This window comes from Macrobrachium rosenbergii, chromosome 11 (assembly GCF_040412425.1).
Source record: "Macrobrachium rosenbergii isolate ZJJX-2024 chromosome 11, ASM4041242v1, whole genome shotgun sequence".
Taxonomy (NCBI): domain Eukaryota; kingdom Metazoa; phylum Arthropoda; class Malacostraca; order Decapoda; family Palaemonidae; genus Macrobrachium; species Macrobrachium rosenbergii.
This window is the reverse complement of record NC_089751.1, coordinates 52,490,617-52,505,616: the sequence shown is the minus strand read 5'-3', so window position 1 is coordinate 52,505,616 and position 15,000 is coordinate 52,490,617. Positions and strand designations below refer to the sequence as shown.

At 37.4% G+C, this 15,000-nt stretch overlaps 1 protein-coding gene across 1 annotated transcript in view; it reads right to left on the bottom strand.

Moving 5' to 3' along the window:
• Positions 1–15,000, bottom strand: part of LOC136843456 (putative neural-cadherin 2) — an 84,876-nt gene that overhangs the window by 3,373 nt on the left and 66,503 nt on the right. Inside the window, exons 18-25 of the mRNA XM_067111993.1 lie at positions 9,319–9,458; positions 7,716–8,064; positions 5,721–5,966; positions 3,905–4,246; positions 3,299–3,647; positions 2,474–2,663; positions 1,783–2,015; positions 279–542 (exon numbers count right to left, since the gene is read on the bottom strand). Coding sequence (XP_066968094.1) covers positions 279–542; positions 1,783–2,015; positions 2,474–2,663; positions 3,299–3,647; positions 3,905–4,246; positions 5,721–5,966; positions 7,716–8,064; positions 9,319–9,458 — 2,113 coding nt within the window. The remainder of the gene's footprint in view (positions 1–278; positions 543–1,782; positions 2,016–2,473; positions 2,664–3,298; positions 3,648–3,904; positions 4,247–5,720; positions 5,967–7,715; positions 8,065–9,318; positions 9,459–15,000) is intronic.

Here is a 15,000-nt window from a genome sequence, read left to right as displayed (position 1 = left end):
CAAAGTGAAGTCATGTATATATAATAAACGATACTTAAAAGATTATTATATTGGAAAGCGAATACATACATGAAGCTCTCATTTTTCAATTTTGCATCAATTTTACAACTAAGATAAACACTAGCCAACAAATTACCAGCGTTGGAAAAACGATTTACACTGAAGAAAAAAAAAAGGTTGGTGTATATCACTGCGGAATACAAAGTTCCATTATGATAAACCTTTCACAGCCTCTCTCTCTCTCTCTCTCTCTCTCTCTCTCTCTCTCTCCATCTTACCTTTGTCGTTCACAGAGGGTAGAATATGGGGCAACTTTACACTTTCCAAAATCACCTCAGGAGGGCTTTCCTTCCTCTCTTGGGTCGTGTCGCCTCCTCCTCCTCCTCCTCCTTCCTCAGTCCCTCCTTTGACCTCGATGACTGTCGCCTCCTGACTGCTGACGTTACTGACCTTGCTGTCTTGGGAACACTTCTCTCCCTCGCTTGTATTTCTGTTCAAGTAATGGCGCCTCAGGCGCAGGGAGACCACCACTCCCACGACGACTTGAAAGAGACAGAACAAGGGCTGTTGGACGACTTTCTAAGCTGGTGTGAAGAATATATTTGGAAATGGAATGTAACATTCAGGCCAAAGGCCAAGCGCTGGGACGTATGGGGTCATTCAGCGCTGAAAGGGAAATTGACAGTAAAGGAGGTTTGAAGGGTGTAACAGGAGGAAAACCTCTCAGTTGCACCATGAAACGATTGTCAGGAGAGGGTGGAGGAGAGTAAGATAAAAGAAAGAGATTATGAATGGGGGTATAGTAAAAGGAATAAAAGGGGCTGTAGCTGGGAGCGCGAAGGACCTTAAGTACCGCCTACAGTGCACCGCATGAGGTACACTGAATGCACTACCGCCCTACCGAGTGATGGGAAGAAAGTGTTTAAATAATATTGAGACTTTCGCTTAGTATAGGGAAAGAATATTTCTTTAAAGCAGCTGTATCTATTTTGGACAATGATGAAGTCACGACAAAAGTGAATAGCATGAACTTTTACCAGCTCCATAAACCTACAAACGCCCTTGGAAAAAGTGTACCATACACAGATAGGGACGTATCTACAATATGAATATGACAGATCCTAAATTTAATTAAACTGAAGTAACTGAAGAATTGTCTTCCTGTTAAGAGCACTAAACACATTGAAAGAGAATTGATATACACACACACACACACACACACACACATATATATATATATATATATATATATATATATATATATATATATATATATATATATATATATATATTTAACAGCACTTTTACCCTTTAACGCAGCAGGGAAACTGCACAGCTGCAGCAATCAGGACACACAGCACAACAGCAAAAATAGCATCCAAATATCACCGGATAAGAAGAAAGGTAAAATGAAAACGGGATCATGTCAAGATTAGCGAACCCACTCACAGCAGGGTTCGTTAGTCTTTGTAAGAAGATTATTGGGTTCGTTATTCTTTACATGGGAGTAGTCGGGTTCGCTGTTTTAGACATGAACACTTCAGTACCAGACATTTGATCCCCCAGGGGCTAGTACTAAACAAGGTGAAATACAATTGACCCCCGCCCCGGGGCCAGTACTAAAAACGGCAAAACAGTGTAGATGAATCACTGTTTCGCCGTGTTTAGTACTAGCCCTCATGTGGAATTGGAATTCGGACAGGATCATTGGGTTCGCTGTTCTTGACACGGAGATGTTGGGTTCGCTAATCTTGACATGATCTGAAAAAGGAAAACACTCACCGAGAAATAACAGTGAAAAGGTCACGGCAGCAATGGCGGCGGTGCTTGCAAGCGGATGTACCGCGTTACTGTCACTGGTCCACTGGCAATGTTTCCCGGCGTACGTAGGGCCGCAGACGCACAAGAACCCCGGTCGGATATTATAGCACGTCCCGCCATTCAGACAGGGCTGCCAGGCGCACTCGTCTATGTCCTCGCAACGGCCTCCCACAAGGTGAAGCCCTTGGCCGCAACTGTTTGGTATTTGAGATTGAATGACGTTAGGATGCAGTTCCCAGAGAGCGTAATGGATGAGATTATATTTGGCAAAAAAAATATTATGACAGAAACACTGGTACATACGTATTCCCGTATATTAAGCCACAAATATATTCTAAATATCGAATTGATATTTATTAGGAATTGCTTATCTCAACCGGAGCCTAGTCTCATATCCTGGCTGGGAAGATTTACTTATCAGTTATAATTTCCCTTGGGTTGTAAGATATTCTCAAGGTTTAGTGAGTCTGTATGAGGCGAGATTTTTGGCTTAATATTTGTGAATATAAAAAAAAGTTACCAGAGGATTTGATAAAAGGTTATATACGAGTATATATATATATATATATATATATATATATATATATATATATATATATATATATATATATATATATACATATATACACACACAATAATAAAAATAAATCACCTGCAAGTTGGTCTGGCCCAGTTGTTGAAGCAGGAGAGAGGGGCAGAACAGGTAAAGTTTGAACAGTGGTCTGGGGCGTTACACCCTAACCTAACCCTTTCAAAGTTGGCCGCTTGACCCCAAGATGTGTTATTCAAGTTGGGAGACAAGGCCACCAGCTGCCCGGATATGCGGAGGTCGTCTAGACATGCTGTGAGGGATAAACACCAAGGTGTATGAGGCTTAGATTTCTCACGAATAACTGTGTGTTTTTATATGTAGGCATAAGAAGGAAACATTCATCAGGAATTGTAATAGTCAATAGCCAGCAGCGATAATAATAATAATAATAATAATAATAATAATAATAATAATAATAATAATAATAATAATAATAATAATAATAGCATGAGTCACTAAAATGGTGAAGATATCCACAATGGTGTAAAAGTAAATATATATTAGAAATATATGTCTGTCAGATTGAGAAGGAGAATCGAGCAGGTTCTCGAAAGCTCTAGATCTGTATATATATTTCTAATACGCATTTACAATTAGACCACTGTGGATTTCATCACCAGTAATAATAATAATAATAATAATAATAATAATAATAATAATAATAATAATAATAACAATAATAATGCTAAGAGATTCACAATTTCGTGAAAAACAATCTGTGCAATAAAACTCCACAATTATATAGTAAATATATTACTATGTAAATATTTTACATAGTAATATATTTTTTACTATATAATTGTGGATTTTTATTACGTCAATAATAATAATAATAATAATAATAATAAAAATAATAATAATAATAATAACCTTAACTTTACTTACTATCATTCAGGTCGTCATATACGTTCATGAGTTCCACACCAACGAACTCTGGTATTCCACCTAAGGTAATGCTGTCGCCTTCGTTTGCTTCCAAAGGCAATTGTGGAATCCTCGATTCCTCGCTTATCAGAACTTGTTCACTTTCTGCCTGACGTCGCAGAAGAGAGGGGAGCGAGCTGTTCTCCCTCTGTCCATCTCCATCGTCAATGCTCATTATCATATTGTAACCTTGGCACTCTGCTCTGATGGAGTGCCACTGGCCATCACCAACTGGCCTTCCTTCCACACAAACCGAGCTCAGCACCCTCTTGTGATGACTCGCAGACGCACAAGCTATTCCATTCTTGAGCTGAAGAGAGAGGACAGTCAGTGAGGTTTAGTTTAGGAAGTGTTTGAGTAATGGACATATTAGTCATTTGAATTTATCAAATGACAATATACCTTTCATCAAGGCATTTCAGTTCATGATATTTGGTCTACTCTCAGCCCTTTCCTGTTCTGGAGCAAATTTACTCATTATTTTACTTTTACCTATATCTTTGCAACAAAGATACTACGTCAACTTTAATTACAACTTCGCAACAAAAAAATAATTAATATTCTTACCCGAAGTGATAAGGTCTTATTAGACTGTTGAGACTGGAACTTGAGCATCATCCCTGACACTCTCCCGTGGGCTTTAATTCGCAACTGGACCTTGAGTGTTCTTGACTGCGGAGAGGCAGCAGGCACCAAGGTCTTCATGTAAGACTTCGAGCCGAAACTAATCGGCATCGTGGGTGTGGAGCATTCTGAACCAGACCATCCGGGATCACAATGGCATTCTGGCTTGTTGAGTCCGCCAACACAGAAGCCCCTGACTCCGCAGCCTCCTGTGCAGGACGAGTCCTGCAGCGAACACCCGGCTTGGCTGCCTTTGCTCAGAGCGGGCTCTCCCATATCCATCAACTGCAAGGAGACTAAAGGGCAGTCACGTTTTACCCTACGCCACATCCACCCAAAATAAAGCAGACAGCTTTGTGTACACAGGGGCCAATGACTTGAAACTGACGCTTCCAAAGAATATGGTGTTCACTTGAAAGCAGTAACAGAAGGTAATAGGAAACAAAGAAGGAAGAGCTCGGTTATTAGAAAATAAAAACAAATAATTTAACAGATTTATGAATGAACGGATAAAAATGATAGCACCAGTAACTTACGGTAAGAGAAAATATTTGAACATACAAAATAACAGAGCTCTTTTTTCTGTATTTCATATTACCTTCTGCTACTTCTTTCTAATAAACACCATATTCTTTGGAAGCTTGAATTTCAAGTCGATGACCCCTGTGGGCTTGTTCCATTTGAATAGGGTTCACCTTCTGAATAATAATAATAGTAATTATGATAACATTGTGTTCGCATGAAAGTGTTGGTGGAGTAATTGCACGAAATTTATGCTACTTTGTAAGTTGCATATTTCTCAAGTACAGTGGTCATATTCATTCTTTTTCATTGCTTATGAATGTAATGAATGAAATAGTGTTAGCTTATTAGTTTGAGAAAGCCTCATATACGATCATAATTTTCACTTATATTTTTTAAGGGCCTTCAATTCTTATAAATGAAAACGTTCCTGTGTGTTGACGGGACAGAATTTGTGTTCCATGATGAAAGATGGGGCAAGTGCTTATTAACTCATCAACCCTAATCGGAATTTTCCTTTGAAAAGTATTATGAAATTATTGGCCGACACAAATAGACCTTTGGTGTTTAAAGGAAATATAATGGGAGAACAAGAGAAAATACAAAAATGAAATCACCAATTAAATCGTCATTCATGGATAAGGTCATGTGTTGGCTGATACGTCTATGAATGTGATGAGATGATTCGAAATGAAAATTGAAGACAAAATGATTCATAAAAATATAAAGAAAAATTATGTGAAGAAAATAGAAATAGTTTAAGTATTTTCCTATCGTTCGAAAGTGGTTTAACCCTTTTCTTGTGAATTATAAAACGACTTTGCTTTATAAGGACATTAGTGTGACAGCTCTAGAATTCAAGATAGAATATCTTATAAATAATTCACGTGAAGAAAAGGAAAATAGTTCAAATATTTTCCCAGTCGTTCAGAAGATTGTTCATTTAAAACCAATCATTTTCGTCCTATTCATAAAACGACATTGTTTTTCACAAGGACAATAGGGTGACACTCCAGTTCGTATAATTCAAGGTTAAAACACATTCTCAAGTACACACACAGAGGATACCTCGGCAACATCTCTGAAATGGGGGATATTCCTGCAGACGACAGAAGTTAAAGACAAGTTCGAAAAATCCCAGTTCTTCTGCAACCTCTTTCCACCCACTGGCTAGTGCGTTTATTAAAAAAAAAAAACACTTGCATTATTATCCTAATGCAGAAAGACCTTACCTCACCTGACCATTTATAACCAGGTGGGACAGACATCCATCCAGATGGCGAGATATAATCGCGTCCCTCCTTCCCTGGTCGTTAGAGATCGATGGAGTTTGAGCTAAGCCTCCAAGCTGCAGGGGAGCAGGGTTGAACCACAACTCGGCGTCTTTAGGGTGTCTCCACGACGCTCTTGTGACGCAGTCGGTGTTGCCGTCGAGGCTGCCCGGCTTTTGTCCTTCGCACAGATCCACCATGAGTGAGGCTCCCTGGTGCAAGAGAAAACAATAAGTGAGGCTCCCTGGTGCAAGGGAAAACAATAAATGAGGCTCACTGGTGCAAGGGAAAACAATAAGTGAGGCTCACTGGTGCAAGGGAAAACAATAAGTGAGGCTCCCTGGTGCAAGGGAAAACAATAAATGAGGCTCCCTGGTGCAAGGGAAAAAAATAAATGAGGCTCACTGTGCAAGGGAAAACAATAAGTGAGGCTCCCTGCAAGGGAAAAATAAATGAGGCTCACTGTGCAAGGGAAAACAATAAGTGAGGCTCCCTGGTGCAAGGGCAAGGCTCCCTGGGAAGACAATAAATGAGGCTCCCTGGTGCAAGGGAAAACAATAAATGAGGCTCACTGGTGCAAGGGAAAACAATAAATGAGGCTCACTGTGCAAGGGAAAACAATAAGTGAGGCTCACTGGTGAAAGGGAAAAAAATAAATGAGGCTCACTGTGCAAGGGAAAACAATAAATGAGGCTCACTGTGCAAGGGAAAACAATAACTGAGGCTCACTGGTGAAAGGGAAAACAATAAATGAGGCTCACTGTGCAAGGGAAAACAATAGGTGAGGCTCACTGGTGAAAGGGAAAACAATAAATGAGGCTCACTGTGCAAGGGAAAACAATAAGTGAGGCTTGCTGGTGCAAGAGAAAACCAATGGATCATAAACCTGACAAGAAATTGATTGCTGTAATAATAAAGACAAAAGATATCTAAAAAAAAATTAATATTAAAAATATTCAAAGTAAAGCTGGATATTGATATAACATATACTCATCTTTAAGCAAGAGTACATTATCAATACAAGCTTGTAATGCAATGGAATGGAATATAAAATTTAGGCCAAAGGTCAAATGCTGGAGCCCATGATGAGATCTGATTACTCATTGGTGAAAGGGAAACTGAGAATAAAGAGGTCTGAAAGGTGTAACAGAAGGAAAACCTCGCAGCTGCACCGTGAAATAATTGATAGGAGAAGGTTGAGGAAAGTAAGATGGAAGAAAGGGATATGAGGGGAGGTACAGTTACTCAAAAATGTTTTGCAGCATACTTCGAAACTTTTCGGACAACAGCTCATATATAATAGTGACATCTGGCGCCATTTGGCAACTCCTTCGTAAGCATATGAAACAAGCACAGAAAATACCTCCCGTTTCTCTTAAGCCGGTTTTTATTTCTCTCTATTATTATTACAATTCCTTTATTTAATCATTTCTCTCTCTCTCTCTCTCTCTCTCTCTCTCTCTCTCTCTCTCTCTCTGTCACTAAGTATCCATCGGGTGTTACCAGAGTGGTTATTTATCCATGAAGAAGAAAGTCTGAATTTCCTCCCATAAGGATTGAATGGATGACTAATTATAGTTTTTTATTTGACTCTTTTACTACCATTATGAGCGAAAATTTTCAAAATGTTTCGTTATTTTTCGTAATACGGATTTTTCGCTCTCCATCCTTTTTTATATCGTTAAACGTATGATTAATAACCAAAATCTAATAAGAAAAGCACATTTCCTTGTACATATAACACGACTAAATTATTGTTAGGTGAACGAAAACTTCTGGAACATGTTGCAAAACATTTTTGAGTGACTGTACAGAAGAAGGAATGCAAGGGGCTGCAGCAAGGGGCCGAAGGCACGCCGCAAAGAACCTCAGGTAATGCCTGCAGCGCACCGCGTGGGGTGCACAGGTGGCAATACCCAGCCTCCCCTACGGGATACAAGCTTGTACAATCCTGAACTCACCTCGTCGTCAAGCCTGACGTGTATTAAATGCCAGTTTCCATCGTTCACTCTTCTGTCAACTTTCAGTTTCAGAGCCTCCGATCCTCCCTCAACGACGGCTTCCACTTTCCCTCCGAACACCTGCAGAGCTAGCAATGGCCGTGGCACTGAGGAGCTCCCCCTCAGGTTGCTCGTTACAAGAGGCCCAGCGTAAAGGAGAAGAGCTTCCTCCTTCCTGGTCAGGACCCGAAGGGAGATCGTGGTGGGGATGCACGGAGGAAGAGGTCGCAACCAGGCGAATCCCGACCCGTCGAAGGTCCTTGAGAGTATTTTGCACTGGTAGCCCCAGGCACCGCTTGGACAGATGCACCTGGCATTGTAGAACAGAATAGAGTATAGAATTTAGACCAAAGGCCAGGCGCTGGGCCCTGTGAGGTCATTCAGCGCTGAAACGGAAATAGTAAAAAGGTTCGAAAGGTGTAACAGGAGGAAAAACTCGCACTGCGCTATGAAACAATTGTTAGGAGAGGGTGGAAGGTAAGATGGAGAAAGAGAATATGAACGGAGGTACAGGGAAAGGGATCAAAGGAGTTGCAGCTAGGGGCCGAAAGGACGTTGCAAATAATCTTAAGTAATGCCTACATTGTACCGCGTGAGGTGCACCGATGTCACTACCCCGCTACGGGGGCACCGGGTATGATAAGTTCCGTGATTATATTTATATTTTCACTGCGAAGAATTATTTATTTATATATGCAAAATAAATTCAAGGTTCAATGGAAGCCGGTAGGCAACTGTTTTCTGAATCTAGGATAATACAATTTTAGCAATAATCTTATTTTCTGTCATGAAATTATTAAACATACTGCATTCCTCTCTAAAATAGAGATAGTTTATGATACTGGAAATGTGTCTGACTTATTTTTAATGCCTCTAGTGAGGCATTAAAAATAATAATATTAAATTTGGAAGAATCATCTTTTTTGAACCGCGAAGCTGCAATATGAAAGCGAGGGAACGCACTGACTGCGTCAACAGTATACAATCTCTCATTTTAAACTAAAAATAAATATCGCCGTCAGCACTGGTGAAAAAATCAGATAGAATAATTGCAGGTAGTGACGAGCTGGGGACAAATAGTTTTTCGCATTTGATAATGAGACTACTGTTAGTGTTGAGATCATTATTAGTACTGAAATAATTTTCCCAGACAACTGAGCTTGCCCGAAAGGATTTGTTTATATATTTTTTTTATGTTCTGTCCATTAAATTGCAATTTTTCAAAAGTTTATAATCGGATACATTGTAAACGCTGAAGTTTCTTCCAAAATTTCGCTGATCGATTTATTTCAAAACTTGATAGCCGCTGGCAGACCCATTTTATTATATATATATATATATATATATATATATATATATATATATATATATATATATATATATATATATATATATATATATATATATATTTTTTTTGTTCGACTAGTTATAAAATTCAATACAATGGAGAATAATTGTATATAATAACGAGCTGGAGACGTCAGCATTTGACAACGAGAAGGCAGAAGAATCGATTTTCTTTTTTGACAAGGGATGGAGTTCATGAATCTCACTCAGACTTTACCTGTTCCCGTGAGAAGTTCCGATACACCTTCCTCCGTTCAGACAAGAGGCTGCTGTACACGTCTCCGGTTCCTGGATGTGACAACGAGTGGTCCGCGTCAGGCGAGGAGTTACGATAGACGTCGAGTTTGTGTCAATAACCTACAGGACAGAGCGAGATCTTTTACCCACGTGAAGAACATACACAGTATATATGTACTGTATATATGTATATATATATATATATATATATATATATATATATATATATATATATATATATATATATATATATATATATATATATATATACATATATATATATGTGTGTGTGTGTGTGTGTATATATATATCAATATATGTGTGTATATATATATATATATATATATATATATATATATATATATATATATATATATATATATATATATATATATATATATATATATATATATATATATATATATATATATATATATAAATAATCAACACACAATCACGTGTGGAACAGAAATAAATTTCTGACTTACATCAGGATCGAACCCAGGTCTTTCGGTTGAAAGGCAAGGGCGCTGTCCACTAGGCCATACAAGTCATGAAAGAAGTTGGAACCTGAGGGCCACTGCACAAAAGGAATTACCTGGGCAAGCTAACTGCTTGCATACCAGCGTGTTTTCCCCAATTTCCCTGACTCAGCAATGACCCAATTGACAGCATTTCATTCGAATTACCCTTTCCATTGAAAGATCTGGGTTCGATCCTGATGTGAGTCAGAAATATATATATATATATATATATATATATATATATATATATATATATATATATATATATATATATATATATATATATATATATATATATATATATATATATATATATATATATATATATATATATATTGCATTTTATCACATCACCGTGACATTTTATATACAAACATTAAGCTACAGATGTCGTTTAATATTCAATTCACGCTCCTTCGGGAATATCACCGAAGAGGAATTATAAGTGATAAATGATTTGATACTACCTAAGTGACTCGAACGCCCGACAGTGTCCATCAACGACTTCCAGTTGACGTGCTAGACCACTAGGCTGTCAAGGTCCCCAAAAGTTTATCACTTATAATTTCCCTACGGTGATATTCCCTAAGTAGCGTGACTGGGATGTTAAACGACATTTTTATCTCAATGTTTACACACACACATATATGTATGTATATATATATATATATATATATATATATATATATATATATATATATATATATTATGCATGTGTAAACCTTAAGCTAAAAATGTCGTTATTATATGTGCGTGTGTGTATACATGTTATATATATATATATATATATATATATATATATATATATATATATATATATATATATATATATATATATATATATATATATATATATATATATCATCACATACATATGTCCTCTTTATTAATGCTTTTAGATTCTTAATGTCAGTTGGCTCTCCAACATCCTGGAATGAGTACCAAACTGGCACAGTGACCTCGGAACAGGTCAGGTACACCCACAGAGAAAGAGAGAATGTCAAGTGGATTAACTTTCATTGTCAAAACCAGAAGAGATGAACCTTAATCTAAGGCTTATTTACTTTGCAGGCTATATCTGGCACATATAGGTGCCAGCTCTGCAGAGGATTCACTGATTAAAATAAATCCATATTACTAAAATTTGCAATCAACTTGATTGACAGTTCATTCATGTTGTTTTGAATGTTGGTGGCGAATAAAGGTGACAAACGACCACGGAATGATGTGGGAGTGTGGAGGTTAATGTTATTTTGAGATTTTGTATACGCAATTGATGAGGATTGTAGGAGTGAAATGAACTGACTGGGAGATGAGAAGGCACCTCCAGGTAAAATGATGCCTCGGTAAAACACTAAATGGAACGAAAAGAAAAGAAAATATATATATTTTCTGTGCAAAAATATTACCCCAATAATGATTTCCAAGATTATCATTTTGAATTGAAGTAGTTCTGTTTTCATGGCATATTATTCCTACAAGACTTTTACAAACTCAGTCGCCTAAGATGAGTGTAAACAGTATTATTTTCTTTTGGGCTTTGGATTTATTGATAGCTAAAGGATTTTATGGCGTCGCATTTTGTTTTCATTATTTGTAAACAAGATGCGATGCCATAAAATCACTTAACTGTCTAAATTAAAATGTATCATCGACATACCTACAATATAAAACATGTTTAGACTAAAAGGGTAGTTGTCCAATCACTCAGTGTCATAGAAACATTAGCAGACATTGGGAAAACAGCTAATTCATGGCCAGTACATTTGATGTCTATTTTTTTCGTGAAACTGAATGGTTACATAACTGTCGTTCAAGTTTTAAGCCTATTTTATTATTAAAATTCAGCAGAAAATAAATCAATATAATCCCAGTGCATTGCCATCTTTGGGTTTGTTGGTGAATTAATGAATAGAGGATGATTGTGAATAACGAATGTAAATGGACTTTACAGACTAGAGAGAGAAGGAGACATACAGACATACAAGCAGACTGACATTCAGAGAGACAGGCGAGACTGTTCTCTTAAATATATATGTGGAAAAGAAATGAGATCAGTTCTTTAATAAAAAAATATTTTTGTAAAAAATTATTGAGAATGTCATAAATATTTTAATGAAATTTAAAATTATCTAAATGTTTTGCCACAAGATTCTTGAACTACTGAATTCAAAGCATAAGAAGAAGACAAAAATAAAGAAACATTAATCCTGCTTACAATACGCTTAGGTGACTGAGTGTATAAGAGTCTTTATAAGAATAGTTTTCCATAACAGCATAACTACTTTCGTTTAAGATTAGCATACTAACTCTAATAAGGAAAGTCTCGAGCTGATTTTTGTGTCCAACGAAAAAAAAAATCGAATTCAAAACATGTAGTTTTTTGTTTTGGAATAAGACAAATGGACAAACAATTTATCGTCTAATTTTTTTCTGTAAAAGAAAACTATTGTGTCGGTTCTGTCTGTCCGTCCGCACTTTTTTCTGCCAGCGCTTTCCCTGTCCGCCCTCAGATCTCAAAAACTACTGAGGCTAGAGGGCTGCAAATTGGTATGTTGATCACCCATCCTCCAATCATCAAACATACCAAATTGCAGCCCTCTAGCCTCAGTAGTTTTTTTTTATTTTTATTTTATTTTAGGGTAAAGTTAGCCATAATCGTGCTTCTGGCAACGATATAGGCCAGGCCACCACCGGGACGTGGTTAAAGTTTCATGGGCCGCGGCTCATACAACATTATATCGAAACCGCCGAAAGATAGATGTTTTCGGTGGCCTTGATTATACGATGTACAGAAAAGTAGATCGCGCCGAAGAAACTTCGGCGCATTTTTTTTTTACTTTTTTTTTATTGTAACGCTCTAAATTAAACTTAATCTAAAACTCTCGAAATTAAACTGCCGACGAAAATGATGAATCTTTACAGCCATACCAAATTGAGAAATATCGGTTTCATTAAGTCCCATTGAAATTCCGACGCAGGAAACGAGTTTCCCATCCGAGAGAGAATGCAGTGGGTACCTTTACACAGTATTAAAAATAAACATTTTCAAAATAATATCATAAGCTACATATTTCTGAAGCGATTAAACAATTAAAAACAAGTAAAAATGCTGCTACAGCTTATAATCAATGCCACCGAAAATAGACCTGTCTTTCGGTGGTCTCCGTATAATGCTGTATGAGCCGCGGCCTATGAAACTTTAACCAGGCCCTATATCGTTGCTAGAAGCACGATTATGGCTAACTTTAACCTTAAATAAAATAAGAACTATTGAGGCTAGAGGGCTGCATTTTGGTATGTTTGATGATTGGAAGGTGGATGATTAACATACCAATTTGCAGCCTTCTAGCCTCAGTGGTTTCTGAGATCTGAGGGCGTACAGAAAAAAGTGCGGACGGACAGGCAAAGCCGGCATAATAATTTCCTTTTACAGAAAACTAAAAATACAAGGTACAGTAATAACTACAGTGTATCCTGAGGCGCGACGCTGAACAATGAAAGTATGTTCATGGTTAGTGCATTTTGAATTTCCCTTTTTATTTTTTATACTGGAATATCTTACAACAACATAAATGATATTGCCAGACATGTAGGAAAGTCGCCTCTTTGCAAATATTTTCTCCTCAACGCTCAACCTTCGTTGGTTCTTGCTCTATTTTGTTCTGTATGTTCACAAACTTTTGCCTTTTCCTTCGTTCATGTCTTTTTCTGATTAAGCATAGAGTTCTCTCTCTCTCTCTCTCTCTCTCTCTCTCTCTCTCTCTCTCTCTCTCTCTCTCTCTCTCTCTCTGTTAGTAACAACTGCAGTCATGTAACTGAGAATTTCTCTTTGTTTATAAATTTGAGCTGTTAAGTGATTCTCTGGCTTTCTGCCTCTCTCTCTCTCTCTCTCTCTCTCTCTCTCTCTCTCTCTCTCTCTCAGTCACTATTGCAATTGTGATACTGGGTGATTTCTGTCTTTATAATTGGGGCTATTCTGTGTATTCTCTCTCTCTCTCTCTCTCTCTCTCTCTCTCTCTCTCTCTCTCTCTCTCTCTCTCTCTCTCTCTCTCTGTGGATTAGTTACAGTTGTAGTCATGTAACTGGGGAATTTCCCTGTCTTTATAATTGAGGCTATTCTGTGTATACCTCTCTCTCTCTCTCTCTCTCTCTCTCTCTCTCTCTCTCTCTCTCTCTCTCTCTTACAGGCTGCTCAGAAGAATAAAACAAAATGAAAAAACATCCAGGAGCATTCTGCACTTCGGTAGTTACCTGTGGCAGTTATTTATGGGCGTGTTTGTTTGTTTGTGTGTGAGAGAGAGAGAGAGAGAGAGAGAGAGAGAGAGAGAGAGAGAGAGAGAGAGAGAGAATTTTAGAAGTAAATAATGGTAACATAACATATTGGCTAAGAAATTCTAAACAAATATGTAGGCAATTTCCCACCGTCATGGAGGCTTGAGAATATTATTGTTAAAAGTCAGTAGGAATGTTTCCCTCTGAAACGTTTCTACTGCCTTTTAAACTATAATATTCTCAAGCCTCCATGGTGGTGGGAAATTGCCTTTATATGTTTGTTTTTTTATATCTCTTCGCCGTTTTGTTATGTTACCATTATCTACTTCTAAAATAATTCTCTCTCTCTCTCTCTCTCTCTCTCTCTCTCTCTCTCTCTCTCTCAAACAAACAAACACGCCCATAAAAAACTTTGGATTACTTTCTCGAAAGTTACCATTCCCCATTCCGCCACCCGAAAGGCTATTGTTCCACTTTCGTATCACAATATTTGAAGAAACTGTGTAAATAAACAAACTTTCTAAATCAGCTGTCATAGCTTTTTTATCCAAATTTTGATTATAGGTTATTATTGACAATTTCGATGTAAAAGAACGTTTGCTATTTAGTTTACAAAATCTTGAAAACATTTATGACCTACTTAATAATTTTCTAACAAAAATATTTTTAGTTTTCTCTCAGCACTTTTTCTGTCCGCCCTCAGATCTTAAAAACTACTGAGGCTACAGGGCTGCAAATTGGTATGTTGATCATCCGCCCTCCAATCATCAAACATACCAAATTGCAACCCTCTAGCCTCAGTAGTTTTTACTTTATTTAAGGTTAAAGTTAGCCATAATCGTGCTTCTGGCAGCGATATGTGA